At 46.5% G+C, this 14,662-nt stretch overlaps 1 protein-coding gene across 1 annotated transcript in view; it reads right to left on the reverse strand.

The window, feature by feature from the left end:
- The window catches only part of PREX1 (phosphatidylinositol-3,4,5-trisphosphate dependent Rac exchange factor 1), a 232,807-nt gene that overhangs the window by 45,636 nt on the left and 172,509 nt on the right, over positions 1-14,662 (reverse strand). The window contains exons 16-17 of the mRNA XM_082225791.1: positions 14,263-14,405; positions 897-989 (exon numbers count right to left, since the gene is read on the reverse strand). Coding sequence (XP_082081917.1) covers positions 897-989; positions 14,263-14,405 — 236 coding nt within the window. The remainder of the gene's footprint in view (positions 1-896; positions 990-14,262; positions 14,406-14,662) is intronic.

A 14,662-nucleotide genomic window follows, 5' to 3' on the forward strand; every position in this document is an offset into this window, starting at 1 on the left:
AAGACCACATTATCTGCACATGTTTGTTATAAATGTGCATCCTAGCAAAAAAATCACTATCACACAGATGCTCACACACATGGCTCTATCTTAGAGGTGTCATTCAAACCACCAATCTATTCCTGCAGCCACTGCTGGTGAGATTTTGAAAGCGGGGAAATTACAAGCTTTATTGACCAAAATGTACTACCCCATAAGTTGTGTTGCACTTTTGCTCTCTCACCTTCTCAACATGGCCCACTGTGTTGGGCTTTCCTTAATTTATTGTCTAGATCACTGGTGTGAAGTCTTGTGTTAAAGGCAGATAAAACCAGTGCTATTATACAGATGATACTAATTTCCAGTTGACATAAATGCTTTTGCCTTGAGGAATCAACGAGCTGTGCCATGGGAGATTGGTGACCAGAATCTCCTGTTGCTGTTGTTTTTCACTTCAAAGCAGCTATGAAGGGCTGTTAATTTGGTCCTGGATAGGGGGTACTTAACCATTTCATCCTATGCTGTTCTCTGGACCTAAATTCCCTACTCCCATCCCAAGTTATTAGCTCTGCAGGAGGAAAAAAGCCATGTGCAGATGCTTGTTGTTTGATGCTGATCTGAAAACAGCTTCCCTGTGGCTAGCTTCATGTCTTGCAACACACTATGCCGCTCTGGGCCAGAGGGGAGCCTGTTGCCTTATCACTTAATTAAATTACTCTGAAAGAATGCCATATAAAGGAACTAAATACCTAACAATGCACAAAAGCAGTTTCCTGCAACAGGAATCACAGAAGATCCTCAGTGGCCTTCTAGATGCTACCAAAATGAAATAACCTCCTGTATGTTATTTTTGGGGCACTTCAAAGCACCTCCTAATGCAGAAAAGGCAAATGTTTACAAATGTCAGGAGGTTTCACCTCTGCGTGTGACCCTCGACGAACAGACTTCACCACAATGGCTTTGTTCTTGTCTTCTATGTCGAAGCCATAGTCATCCTCTTCTGGCAAAACCTTGGAAAGGAGGAGAGAGGAAAAAATAACTTTGACAAACCTGTGAGCTGTTTCACCAACCAATGAGTTTGGTCCTCAGTTGTGTAATTGTTGGTTGCTGTTTCAATGGCATGGTTTGCATGTCACATTAAACCATTTGTCAGGGAACTGACATCGGAGGAAAGGGAAGTGGTAGGGCTCCCAGAGACTGGGAGAGAGTCAACAGCCAAAGCAGGGACCAGCAGGGGGAGCGCGGGGTCTCTGGAGGAGGATCTCAGTAATGCTGAGAGAGACGCAGCAGCCCAGGCAGGAAGCAGAAGGGGAGAGAAAGGGGTGAGAGACACTTCGAGCGAAAATAGCGGGGAGGTGTCAGAAGCAACTGCAGGGAGACCTATGCTTCGCCGGAAGCTGTCACGTCGTGAGTCCAGGAGACGCGTTTCCGTTAAGGAACTTCTTTGCTGGAAGCGCTTCCGCAGACAGCCACTGTCGGACTCTACAAGTGACTAGAGCAGACATGTCTGAGGAGCTCTGTCACACACAGAGGTTTGTGGGGTCGCACAAACTCTGAAGGGGCACTATTTTAAGCACAAGCAGCTAATCATCCCCTGACAGCAGTCCGACAGTCTCTGTACGCTGCCTGTGCAGGAGAAGGCATCATGAGCGACCCAGCAGGAGCCGGAGCCGCAGGGGGTGGAGCTGGTCCAAGCTTGGAAGACAGATACCGAGCATTGGAGGTCCAACTTGCGCTGCAGACGGCGAGGCTCGAGGAGAGGAGGGCTCAAGATGCAGACAAGAAGGGGAGAACCACTCAGTTCCCCAGAAAGGTACCAGGATTAGTGCAGAAGTTTGGGGGGGACCCCAAGGATTACCATGCCTTTAGGACTGAAATGCAATATGCCCTGAATGTGCAGTTTGATGAGTTCCCTGATGAGGAATCCCGAGTTGCTTTCGTAATTGGGCATCTTGAGAAGGGGGCGCGAGATTGGGTTCGACCCCTGATGGCAACGCACAACGATATCCTGAAGGACACTATGAAATTCTTTCGTGCAATGGATATCATGTTCTCCAGCGATATTGAGGAGGGGGTAGTGCGCAGACAGCTAATGGCTTGCAAGCAGGGAAGCAGATCTGTCCGTGAGTACTGGACTGAATTTACCATGCTGATTCACAGATTGGGGTGGGATTTATCGGCAGCACCCATTCAGATGCTATTTGAAGAAGGTCTTTCTTCAGCTGTGAAAGACGAGCTGGCCAGGAGCCCCAGGGCGGTGTCTATGGATCAGCTGACCAAATCTGCGCTGACCATTGGAGCGCGCCAGGAGGCAAGAGCCTTGGAGAGGCGGGAAGGGAGAGGGGAACGTTGGAAGGAGTTACGCATTCCAGACATTCCTGAGCCAGCTTTCCCGCCGGCAGAGCCGATGGAAATCGGAACAGCCCGCGCGCGCGCAGTTTCAAAGCCCAGTGAGGGGGCGAAGAAGGAGGGAAAGGGACCCCGGAAATGCTATCTCTGCCAACAGCCAGGCCACTTTGCCAGAGTCTGCCCCCAGAGGAAGGAATGGCAAGGGATGGTGGGAACTGTTGAGGGGGAAGAGCAGGGAGAAACGGAGCAGGTAAAAGCCAACGCCTGGTTGCCAGCAGGGCACTGCAGCCAGGCCAAAGAGCAGTGAAAGTGCCCCTTCCCCAAGTGCCAGTGCCAGAAGCTCCTCGACCTGCTCTAGTGATTGAAGTGTCGCTAGAGTTGCAAAATGGACACCCCCTAAAAATAAAGGCGCTGTTGGACTCAGGCAGCTCCTGCAATTTCATGAGCAAGGAGTTTGCTGCTGAACACCAGATACAGACTATCCCCTTACGCAACCCCCTGCAGGTGACCACGATCGATGGCAGAGAACTGTTGGGAGGAGGCGTCAGCTTGCAGACCATCCCAATGATAATGAGGGTGGCAAGGCACACAGAACTGATAGCGTTTAATGTGGCCACCTTGGGAGGCGCTCCCATTATTTTGGGAATGAGCTGGCTAGCCCTACATGATCCGCTGGTGGGCTGGCATCAAAGAGTGGTTTCCTTCGGTTCCGCACATTGCTTAGAACACTGCAGGGGGGAAAAGGGGTCAGCAGGGGCCCAAGCCACCCTAGCAGGGACGGAAGTGATGGAGAAGGGGAAGGTGCCATCACAGTATGCTGATCTCAGCGACGTGTTCAGCGAGAAGGAGGCTGACCAACTACCCCCGCATAGGCCCTTTGATTGCCAGATCAATTTACTCCCTGGAGCACAGCTTCCTGTAGGCAGGTTGTATGCCATGTCAGACAGGGAGATGCAGGAGTTGCGAGCGTTCATTGACAAGAACCTGAAGAGAGGCTTCATCAGAGAGTCCAAGGCAGCGGGGGGTAGCCCAGTGTTTTTTGTGGATAAAAAGAACACGGACAAGCCGAGACTGGTATGTGACTTTCGGGCCCTAAATGCAGTGACAGAGCCGGTGGCTTTTCCTATGCCCAGGATTGATGATATTTTGACCAGGGTGCGAAAAGGAAAGATTTTTACAAAGCTGGACCTAAGGGGGGCGTACAACCTGATACGTATAAGGAAAGGGGATGAATGGAAGACCACCATGTTCACCCCTTTGGGGGCATTTGAATATCTCGTTATGCCTTTTGGATTACAAGCAGGCTCCGCGTGTTTTCAAGCCTTTATGAACCATGTACTGGGGCCTTTGCTCTACAAGAATTGCGTGGCCTTCTTAGATGACGTGTTGGTGTATTCGGAGAATGAGGAGCAACATGTGAGAGACGTCAGAGAAGTGTTGAGCAGGCTGCAAGCCAACAGACTGTGGGTGAAACTGGAGAAGTGTCAGTTTCATACCAAGGAGGTGGAATTCCTGGGGTACCGCTTGTCAGACAAGGGGTTGGCCATGGACCCCGGCAAGGTTCAAGCGGTGCTGGAATGGAAAACCCCCAAGACTAAGAAGGATGTGCAGAGGTTCCTAGGGTTTGGAAACTTTTATCGTAAGTTCATCCGAAACTTCGCTCACCTGACGGCGCCCATCACGGACTGTCTCAGCAGCAAAAAGAAGTTTGTTTGGACGGGGGAGGCGGAGCGAGCGTTTGAGGAACTGAAAAAGGCCTTCGCCTCTGACGAACAACTTCTACATGTGGATTTACAAAAAAAGCTGAGGGTCGAAACAGACGCTTCTGACAGAGCCATAGGGGCGGTGCTTCTTCTGCAGCCGGGGAAGGAGGGGTCCGAGTGGCGACCGTGTGCCTTCTTTTCGCGAAAGCTGAACAAATCTGAGAGAAACTACACGGTGTACGACCGGGAACTTCTTGCGATTTATGAGGCCTTCCGGAGATGGAGGCACCTACTAATTGGTGCACAACAGAAGGTGCAAGTGCGCACGGACCATAAGAATCTAGAGTATTGGAGAACTGCGCGAGTGCTCAACCAACGGCAGTTGAGATGGGCCCAGGAGTTCTCCAAATTTAACTTTGAGATTTGTTACGTACCAGGCCAGGAGAACGTTAGGGCGGACGCTCTCTCACGCAAACCTGAATATTTGGAGGGAGAGGGTGCACCCGAAGAGACCCATGTCATTCCCGAGGATCGCTGGGTGTGTGGGGCGGCATTGGTGGGGCTAAGGGAACTGATAGAGGGAACGGTGCAGGATGAATATGCCCAGGACAAACTCAGGGGTCTCAGGAGGGAGGGAGACAAACCCGGGGGTTTTGAGGAGAGAAACGGGGCGTTGTACTACAAGGGAGCGTTATACGTACCTGAAGGAGAATTGAGGGAAAAGGTACTCAAGCAACTGCACGATAGCCCCACAGCAGGGCATTTTGGGCAACACAAAACCATGTGGCTGGTTACCAGGGAATTCTGGTGGCCCAAGGTCAGGGAAGATGTGCGGGAGTATGTGAGAGGGTGTGACCGATGTCAACGAGCCAAGGGGGAGAGGCGGGCACCGGCAGGTTTATTAGAACCACTACCCACGCCGGAAAGACCATGGGAGGCAGTGGCAATAGATTTTATGACTGATCTGCCCAGGTCCAAAGGGAAGACAGCCATTATGGTTGTGGTAGACCTGTTAACCAAGATGGCCCACTTTATAGCCTGCTCACATGCGGTCACAGCAGAAGAAACCGCTAAATTGTTTGTGGAAAATGTGTTTAGATTGCATGGTGCCCCCTTGAGGGTGGTTTCGGACCGAGGGAAACAATTTACTTCCAGGTTCTGGAGGAAGCTCATGAGCTTATTGCATGTAGAGGTGAATTTTTCCACTGCCCGCCATCCAGAAACCAACGGGCAGGCGGAAAGAGCTAATGGTGTCCTCCAGCAATATTTGAGGTGTTATGTGAATGACAGAGAGAATGATTGGGTGGAGAAGCTGGCGTTGGCAGAATTTGCCTATAACAATGCGGAGAACGTGTCCACGGGAATGAGCCCTTTTTTGGCCAATCACGGGTGTCATCCCCGAGCCTTCCCAGGGGGGGAGGGGGAGAACTGGAGCGTTCCAGCCGCAGAACAGTTCGTTGAAGAAATGGAAGCGATCCATCGCCAGCTCCAACTTAATTTAAACAGGGCGAAGGAGGAATATAAGAGGCAGGCAGACAAAACCAGAAGGGAAGGAGAAAGCATTAGGGTGGGGGACCAGGTGTGGTTGTCCACCCAAGGGTTACCATTTAAAGGAGGTTGTAAGAAGTTAAGACCCAAAAGGCTGGGCCCATTTGAAGTCACGCAACAGGTCAACCCAGTGGCTTTCAGACTCCGGTTACCTAACCACATGAAGTTACACCCAGTGTTCCACAGATCATTGCTGTCACCGTATATAGGGGACAGAGAGGGGAGGGTCAATAGGGGACCAGCTATGGAGGAAAAAGAACACAGCTACCATGTAGCGGAGATTCTCGATTCCAGGTGGAGGGGAGAGCAAGTAGAGTATTTGGTAATGTGGGAAGGGGAGCCGGAGTCGGAAAACACCTGGGTCAGGGCAGAGGATGTAGATGACGAGGTTTTGATTGAAACTTTTCATCAGAGATTCCCTCGGAAACCCCAGCCAGTGGCGAGGTTCCGGAGGGAATACTTCGCCACCACCGACGAAGAAGAAGAGTTGGAGGGGTTCGCTGATTCCGAGGTGGAGGAGGATTCAGCGAGTCGGAACGAAGACCGATGGAGGGAAATGTTCGAGACGTCGGAAGATGAAGAGGATTCTTTTAGGGGTTTCAGCTCCTCACCGCCCAGAGGAGAGAGTAGGGGCGGGGGAGAGGGGGGCCCTGGAGGGGAGGTGGATGTCAGGGAACTGACATCGGAGGAAAGGGAAGTGGTAGGGCTCCCAGAGACTGGGAGAGAGTCAACAGCCAAAGCAGGGACCAGCAGGGGGAGCGCGGGGTCTCTGGAGGAGGATCTCAGTAATGCTGAGAGAGACGCAGCAGCCCAGGCAGGAAGCAGAAGGGGAGAGAAAGGGGTGAGAGACACTTCGAGCGAAAATAGCGGGGAGGTGTCAGAAGCAACTGCAGGGAGACCTATGCTTCGCCGGAAGCTGTCACGTTGTGAGTCCAGGAGACGCGTTTCCGTTAAGGAACTTCTTTGCTGGAAGCGCTTCCGCAGACAGCCACTGTCGGACTCTACAAGTGACTAGAGCAGACATGTCTGAGGAGCTCTGTCACACACAGAGGTTTGTGGGGTCGCACAAACTCTGAAGGGGCACTATTTTAAGCACAAGCAGCTAATCATCCCCTGACACCATTGTTTAAAACAAACCATGGCTCAGCGTGAAAGCACAGCTTATGGCCCCATGCTACTTTAAAGTTCTCATTGCACTCCACTTCTGCTGGCTTGTCGTGATATCTAAACAGAGTCTCATGGTTTGTTTCCTCAAAACAAATCATAATCAGTAAGCCAAGAACAGACCTTGGACCACTTGTGGTTGGTTTGGAGAAAGCAAACAAACCATGAATCTATGTTTGGATGTCATGACAAACTAAACTCTCGTCTGTTTCCCAGTGATGCAGTAGTGGGGTAGGAACACAGCAAGAACACTTCAGTAGCACCATCACACTGAATGTTTACATTCAACCATTGTTATTTTTAAACTATGGTTTAATGTGACATGTGAACTGAGTTAGTGTCTTCTTTCTTCCTGATCCTTAACATGAATACACACACACACAAGACCTAACACAGTTGTTCTTGCAACACAACATGTATTGAAATGCAGGATTAATCTGTGGGCACCCAGGATTGAGGATCAAACCGATACAACAGTGGCAGATAGGTGCTTCACTGAAACATGGATGTGAATAGGTCTTATTATAATAGCAAAAGCAGCACAAAGGAGAAAGATGTAGAACTTTTTTGCCCTTCCGCCACTTGTCTCCCCTAAGTCCATTGGCTCAAGCACTTTCCTCCAATCCTGGCTCATTTCCAGCATTAGATCACAGAATGGAGAATTGCATCTGGAGCAATTAACCACAGAGAGCCTAAGGCCCAGGAGGGAGAATGGTTAGCATCGCACTCCCCCACAATCTTTTTACAGTTAACACAGAGAGAGAGAGATGTGCACAGACTTCACATGTGAGCAGGGTGCACACATGAATAATGGTCCTGCCCCATTTAGCTCAGTCTTTTGACTTGTAAGCCAATGTGACTGCTAAGCCCAATGCAGCCCATTAGCCATGTATTGTGTCTCACCTGCCTGAGCCTGGAAAAACAAACAGGATGCTCAAAAACCCAGCAGGTTACATTTGGTTTGCCAGATCACACACACAAAAAGCAAACAGTCAGGAAAACTTCTCATAAACATGTTGTCCCACTCTGCCCCTCTTCAGTGTCCGAGTGGGGGGCAATAGTGAAGGTTCATGGATACAATAGCAGGGAGAGGCTTTCTCTCTTTCTCTTCCTCCCTGTCAACCAATCACTGTTGCTAATAGGGTGACAGAGTTACTATGGGCACGAACCTCCTTTAGACCCTTGAACCTCATCAGGGTATTGGGAAGTATGATGAGGTAACAGGGACAGACGAAGAAGACAAAGGAGTGGGATAATGTTCTCTGCTCTTTTCTGAATCTGAGTGAAAGGAAGGGTAATTTTGTGTTTGGGAATGGAAGGAAATGTGGACTTTGAGAGATGCGGGAGGGTGGTGGAGATGGCAGTGGGATTCTCCACAAGCTCAAATCAAAAATTTGAGCAGAAGGAAAATTTTGGCGCTTTTAAAGCTCTTTTGGATTTTGAGGTAGGCTTCAGTCTCCAAATTCCACTTCCAAGCTTGACTAGGAAGAAGTTCACTATCCTCTCTAGTCTCAACATTTCTCATTTATGTATGTTTCAACTTCCAACCAAATCCCCCTTCCCTGCCTGCCCAGCCCCATGTGAGGCTGCTCTTGAAAACTACTTGGAAACTTCCATTTATTCAAAATGAGGCAAACTGCATGTTTTCGTATGGAAAAGGCTCCCAATGTATTTCTGTATATTTTTTAAGGTGTCGCTCTTAACCTTTAGGACTGCAAGCGAAATTGATGGTGAGGATAAGCAGGGCATTTCCAGCAGTGGCCCCCACATTATGAAGCTCTCCATAGAGAGCACTAGTAGTCCAGATCCATAAAAATGTCAGCACAAGTGTTTCTACTCAGCAGTATCTGGGGGGTTGGACCGAATCTTAACCTGAGGTGACTTTATCTGTGGTGACTACTCTGCTTCAGTTTTTTGTAAGTTGCTTAGATTTTTTAAATTTTGTGTTAAGCAACTAAGAAGTTATATAAACTGACAAACAAATAATGAAATAATATGTTCTTTGTTTTGTGTTTTTGTCTTCTAAACTGCGTAGCAGGATTGGTTGAATTTGATAATAAAATTCTAATAAGAAATAAAATTTAAATTTGACAATTGCATCAAACCTTCACATGATCTGCTAGGTAATAAACATCACAAGAATGTTGGGTTAGGATTTAGGCAGAGGAGTTTGCTACAATTCCTTTTTGCAGTGCTTAGAAGATACAAAGGTCATGATGTACTTGTGGGTCAGTGCTATTAGCTCAACCAGTTTCCTTTTGTTGCAGCAGTTCATTATGGCAGAAGATTAAGGAAACTAAGCCTCCTTCCTGGCAGGAGTTGAAATATACAAGACAACACTACCTCTGGCTCAAAACAAGCAAGACAATGCCGATTCAGGAGCCGGTGAAGTTAAGGGGAGACAGTGAAGAAGAAGGAAAAAAACCCTGCTTACAAAACAACACTGAGCAAGTCTGTTCACTACAAAGCGCTCACCGCTCACTGGTGAAGCACTAGCCTTACAAGTGGTCCAGGTTTCATCTTCCAATACAATCCCCCCTTTGTGCCCATAAGTTCTGGAGCCACTTGAAACTGGATGGAGGACTCATCTGCTCCAGCTTGCCATTTTTCATTTGGAGAGGCTACAGGGGGATTGCCTGCCTGCCTGCCTGGAAAAAAAGCATGCTCACAACAGTGTTTTTTCAAAGCAATGGGATGCGAGAGCTGTAATTAGCTCCACAATTTGACTGGATTCATGTGGGGAAAGCCCCAGGAAACCTTGACCCTTGGGCAAGCTAAACAAAGCAAAGTACTTTTAATACTATGTCTTGGTCATTTACTGTGGCTTAAAATAGTTTCAATGAAAATAACAGTTTAACCTCTCTTCACATTTAAAAATGGAAGTTAAAAGGGAAAAGCAATTTGCCACAAGGCCGAGTAACGTTGCTGTTTTTTATCAGGTCCTCCGCCAAGGCGTAGGGGTGCTGGGAGATGCCTATGCCCTTAAAAAATAAGTTTTGTTGAGTAACCATCAATCTGCTTTTCAGTGAGGATCTACCCATACATCTGTTAAGGGTCTTCTCCTTATGCACAAACTCTGTGTTACATCGCTGCCAGGTTGTCGGGATACTTCCTAAAGCAGATTTCCCCAGCCTGCCATGTTGGCTGGGACTGAAGGGTGTTGCAATTCAAAACATTCAGAAGGCACCAGGTTGGGGAAGGTTAAGGTAAAGGACTGGTGCATGACGATGAATTCTGCTATGGAGGAAGGGCCATCCTGCATATTAGTTTGAAGCAGGCCAAAATGCCTGGCCTGATCTCCGTTGCAATGTAGTGCCGCTGCTGCAGGGGCTGTTCACTAGCCACCTCCCTTGTGAGATTGACAGCACAACCTATTCGTATCTACTGGGAAGTCAGCCCCACTGACTTAAATGGGACTTGCGCCCAGACGTGATGATGGCCACCAGCACAGATGGCTTTACAAGCGAATTGGGCAGATTCGTGAAGGATAAAGCTCTCAGTGACTACTAGTCATGGTGGCTATATATTGCTGTATGTTGTATGCCTCTTCCTGCAAGCCACCAGAGAGCATGAAACTGAGAGCACTGATGGTGTCGTGCAAGTGGGCTGAATTAGATGGCCCTTTAGTCTGATGAAGCAGGGCTCCTCCAAAGGTAAGTCTATAGCAGGGGTCAGCAAACTTTTTCAGCAGGGAGCCAGTCCACTGTCCCTCAGACCTTGTGGGAGGCCGGACTATATATTTTTTGTGGGGGAGATGAATGAATTCCTATGCCCCACAAAGAACCCAGAGATGCATTTTAAATAAAAAGACACATTCTACTCATGTAAAAACATGCCGTCCATGGGCCGGATTTAGAAGGCGATTGGGCTGCATTAGTTTGCCTACCCATGGTCTATAGACTGCAGCTTCAGGCACCAGGCCAATGTTGTTGTTGTTACAGTGGAACCTTGGTTCCCAAACAGCTTAGATGCCGAACAAATCAGCTCCCGAACGGCACAAACCCAGAAGTAATTGTTCCGGTTTGCAAACGTTTTTTGGAAGCTGAATGTTGGGCGCGGCTTCTGCGGTTTCTGATTGGCAGCAGGAGCTTCCTGCAGACAATCAGAAGACACCTTGGTTCTCAAACAATTTCAGGAGTCGAATGGACTCCCAGAATGGATAAAGTTCGGGAACCAAGGTTCCACTGTATTTGCCCATGCTTTCAAAAAATAATAATAATTAAGAGTGAGACTCTTTAATACACTCTGTTTCTGAATTATTATTATTCTATTGTGGTTTTACCTTGCTGTTTTACTTCATGTTTTATGGTGGCTTATTGTTACAGTATTTTAATTTAAATGGTAGATCATAAGTGCTTTCAATAAACACATGCATAAAAATAAACAGGGCTACTGGATACTACATAAGTTGCCGTCTCTGTAGAAGATCTATTTGTTTCATGATGAAACTTCCCAGACCAACCCCAGAGTCTTTACATTCCAGTTCTGAAGCCATCATTTATGAACAACAAAAGAGATATCCTAACACTGGTACATTTTTAGTATCTGGAATTAGGCCTAAGATTTAATTTTCCTGAACTATGTAGAGAATTTTGTATGTTTTTCCAGCATTTCATGTTTCATGCCAATGAACAAAAACAATTGCACAAGCAAACGAAATTAAGTATTTGTTTGAAGAGTGTTTGCTTCACACTGGAACAATTTGCCTTTTGGCATCTGCACATGTCACTTGGCAGAAAACATCAGCTGTTCTTTCCAGTGTTAGGTCAGAACAGGGGATAAAAGACAAGGGGGAATAGAGAGGCAGTCGATTTCTCCTTATGCAATTTGGCATCTGTTGCAAAAAAGAAAAACATAGCGCATTTTAAAAGCCACTCGACTGAGACAATCCATCTTGTTTAAAATTCAGAAGGAACGTGGTGATGGGTAAAGGTGCAGATGATGTAATTCATCCTTTCCCAACCTGGTACCCTCTAGATGTTTGGACTGCAATTGCCATCAGCCCCAGCCAGAACAGCTGTGGAAATCACCACATTGGTGAATGCTCCTGCAAGGCAAGGCAGAATCCCAGCCTAGAAACCAAAGAATTCTAACTGTTCCTTCCTGTTCAGGACCCACTGGAGAGGACACACCAGAGTGCACTTTGCCAAGAACCTCTTCAGAGGCATAGATGACCTTCAACCTAGATCTGCCACAGAGTATGCAACTCAACAGGGAGCGATCCCTGATGAAATTAGCTCTCTGGTGAAGTACCTACAGTATATGACGAGCACGTTTTCAAACATGTTTGCCTGCAAATACCTGTTTGTCACAGTCTACAATCTAGGACACATGCTTAGAATGTCCTAGATGCACACCTGAAAAGGTAATGTGTGAGGTGGCACAAAATGGGACTTGTGACCCGTTTGCAAAAAAGCCTGGCTAAAAATAATTGGTCAATAATTCCTCCAAATTGCTTATTTGAACAGGACTTTTTGTTTGTTATTTAATTCTTTTAATCTGCCCTGAATTGCAGATGGAAAGGCACAGTTAAAGCCTTTCAAATTGTTGTTGTTGTTGTTGTTTTATTAACTGCCCTGAACTTCAGTTCTCTGGAAAGGCAAAAGAAAACTCTTTTAATAGGAACAACAATATTTCCCCTTATATATTGACTACCAAAGATCGTTTAAAGAACCTGCAGTTAACTGGCAAAACAGAGCATCAGCTGAAAAGGTTCATGCTTGTAAAACTCTTGTTCCACTTGAAATCCCCAAGAGTCCCTGCTTCACTGCAGACCTTGAAGTAGGCCCTAAAAATCCATTTGTTTACAAAAGCCTTCTCTTAAATGATGATTATATTCTGTTGCAGTATATGTGTTTTAATTGCATTCTTAGTGTTTTATGGTTTTAATTACATATACCATGCATGGGTTTGGCTTTAAAAAGCAGCCAATGAATATTTCTAAACATAAATAAATCAGATCTGTAGACAATACATAGCAAATGAGAAATATGTCTATTTTTTTTTCAAATTGGGAGGAAAGGGTGGGTGGCCATTGCGGAACTGTTCTTTTAACAACCTCCTAGTATTAAGGGACTCGACAGTAAGTAGTATGATACAGTGCACAGACTGCAAGTTTGAAAATTCATTTTCTCTCTTTGCTAGCTGCAATCAGCTGTGTGGCTGGAGGGGCAGAGGCAATGAAGAAGTGGGGAAAGAAACAACACTGCGGATATGCATGTCTGCTGCAATAAGAAAAATACAGAGCAGCAGCGTGAGGGCAGCTGAAGCCATCCACTGGGATACACTTATTCTTCTTAATGGACCTCTGGATCCTTTCCCATGCTTTTTCCAGGCACTCTTTACTGCTCTTCCATTTTGCTATTATCCGCAAAGAGTGTGGCACAGGCTCTGGCCCACTGTCAGGAAATAAGCTTGTTTAGACAGAAAAAGAAAAAGGTAATCAAGACTTTTAAAATGATCCATTCAAAAGTGCAACAGAATGGAGCAAGAGCTTATAGAATCAGAATGACAGACCTGAGATACCTAGAAATACAGATGCAAATAGAAAACAAGTGGAAAGGAAGTCAGTGCTTTGTGCACACATGGTTAAGAAGCAATAGCACACAATCAACATCAGTTCTGTAAGTGAAAATGCCCTCACATTGTGTTCCAAAATACAGTGGTACCTCTACTTAAGTTCACCTCAGGTTATGTATCCTTCAGGCAGTGGCACCTCCAGTTGTGAATTCCTCATGATCCAACCAGAGCTCCAGAACGGATCCCATTCACAACTGGAGGTACCACTGTAATATCTTCTTACTTGTTTTCACTTGAAACTGGTTTAAGAGAAATTAACGACCCAATCCCACAGAGCTGCTCGTGGATCTATTTATCAGTTTTCAGTATTCCATGACACTCTCTAGAATGACCAAAACACATAAGTTTGGATGGAGTAATGAATAGATTTGATTCTCACTGTATGAAGTCAAGGGGGTTAGGGAGTCTAACCAGTCCAGATATGTTCCTGAGCACAGCCCTGGGCACCCACTATCCATGCATAAGGCCACTGCTTGGAGAAGGAGAGAGTCTTCTCCCAAAGTAACTTGCACTGGTGGTACTGTTCCATTCAGTGTGTTGTCTGCAAAGGGATACCAATTAATGAGTCATTAAACATGTGGAAAGGGAGCTTGTTCATGGGGAAAGCCTAAATGGATTGTGTGGGTCACATGCAGGCACCCCTTGCAGAAAGCATGGATATCAAGGGTCAGAGGCAGATGCACATACAGTGTTGGGACAGGACCAGCAGCACTCTTCCTTGTTCACGTGATAGCCAATTCACAGATTACATAAGATCAGACAAACAACATGTTAACATTGCAGGGAGAGGAAATTGCAATATATCTCTTGGCAAAGACATGCTTCTTCCCCCAAGAGCTTCACAATCTACAATCTAGTCATACACACATACACACACAGTCATAATGATGGGCTTTTTAAAAAAAAAGAAGTAGTAAGTGTATCAGAAGCTCTTCCTTACCAACAAGCTTTTAGCTAAGATGTTTTCAATCAGCTTGAAGTCATTTCGCAATGGCTTGCTCTTGGAACTTGTACCTTCCATCTCCTCATCGGCATGAAAGCGGAAATACTGAGACTCGTCTTTGAATTCGCTCTTCTCCAGAACTTGAAACCAAAAAGTGGGAAGCGGGTAGATATGTCAGTACATGCCAAGCACAACAGGAATATAAAAGCAACATTGCCATTTAAAATAACAACAACAACAATGACAAACAGGTCACCAACATCAACAGACAATCATATATTCTTTGTTCTTACAGCTATTGAACCCACTAGTCTGATCCTCCCAATGCATGAAGTTACATGGTAGGATTCTATATATCCACTTTTCTCTTGCAACATAGATGGAATTGTTTTTTGTT

This window comes from Podarcis vaucheri (assembly GCF_965113315.1).
Source record: "Podarcis vaucheri genome assembly, chromosome: 6".
Lineage (NCBI taxonomy): Eukaryota > Metazoa > Chordata > Lepidosauria > Squamata > Lacertidae > Podarcis > Podarcis vaucheri.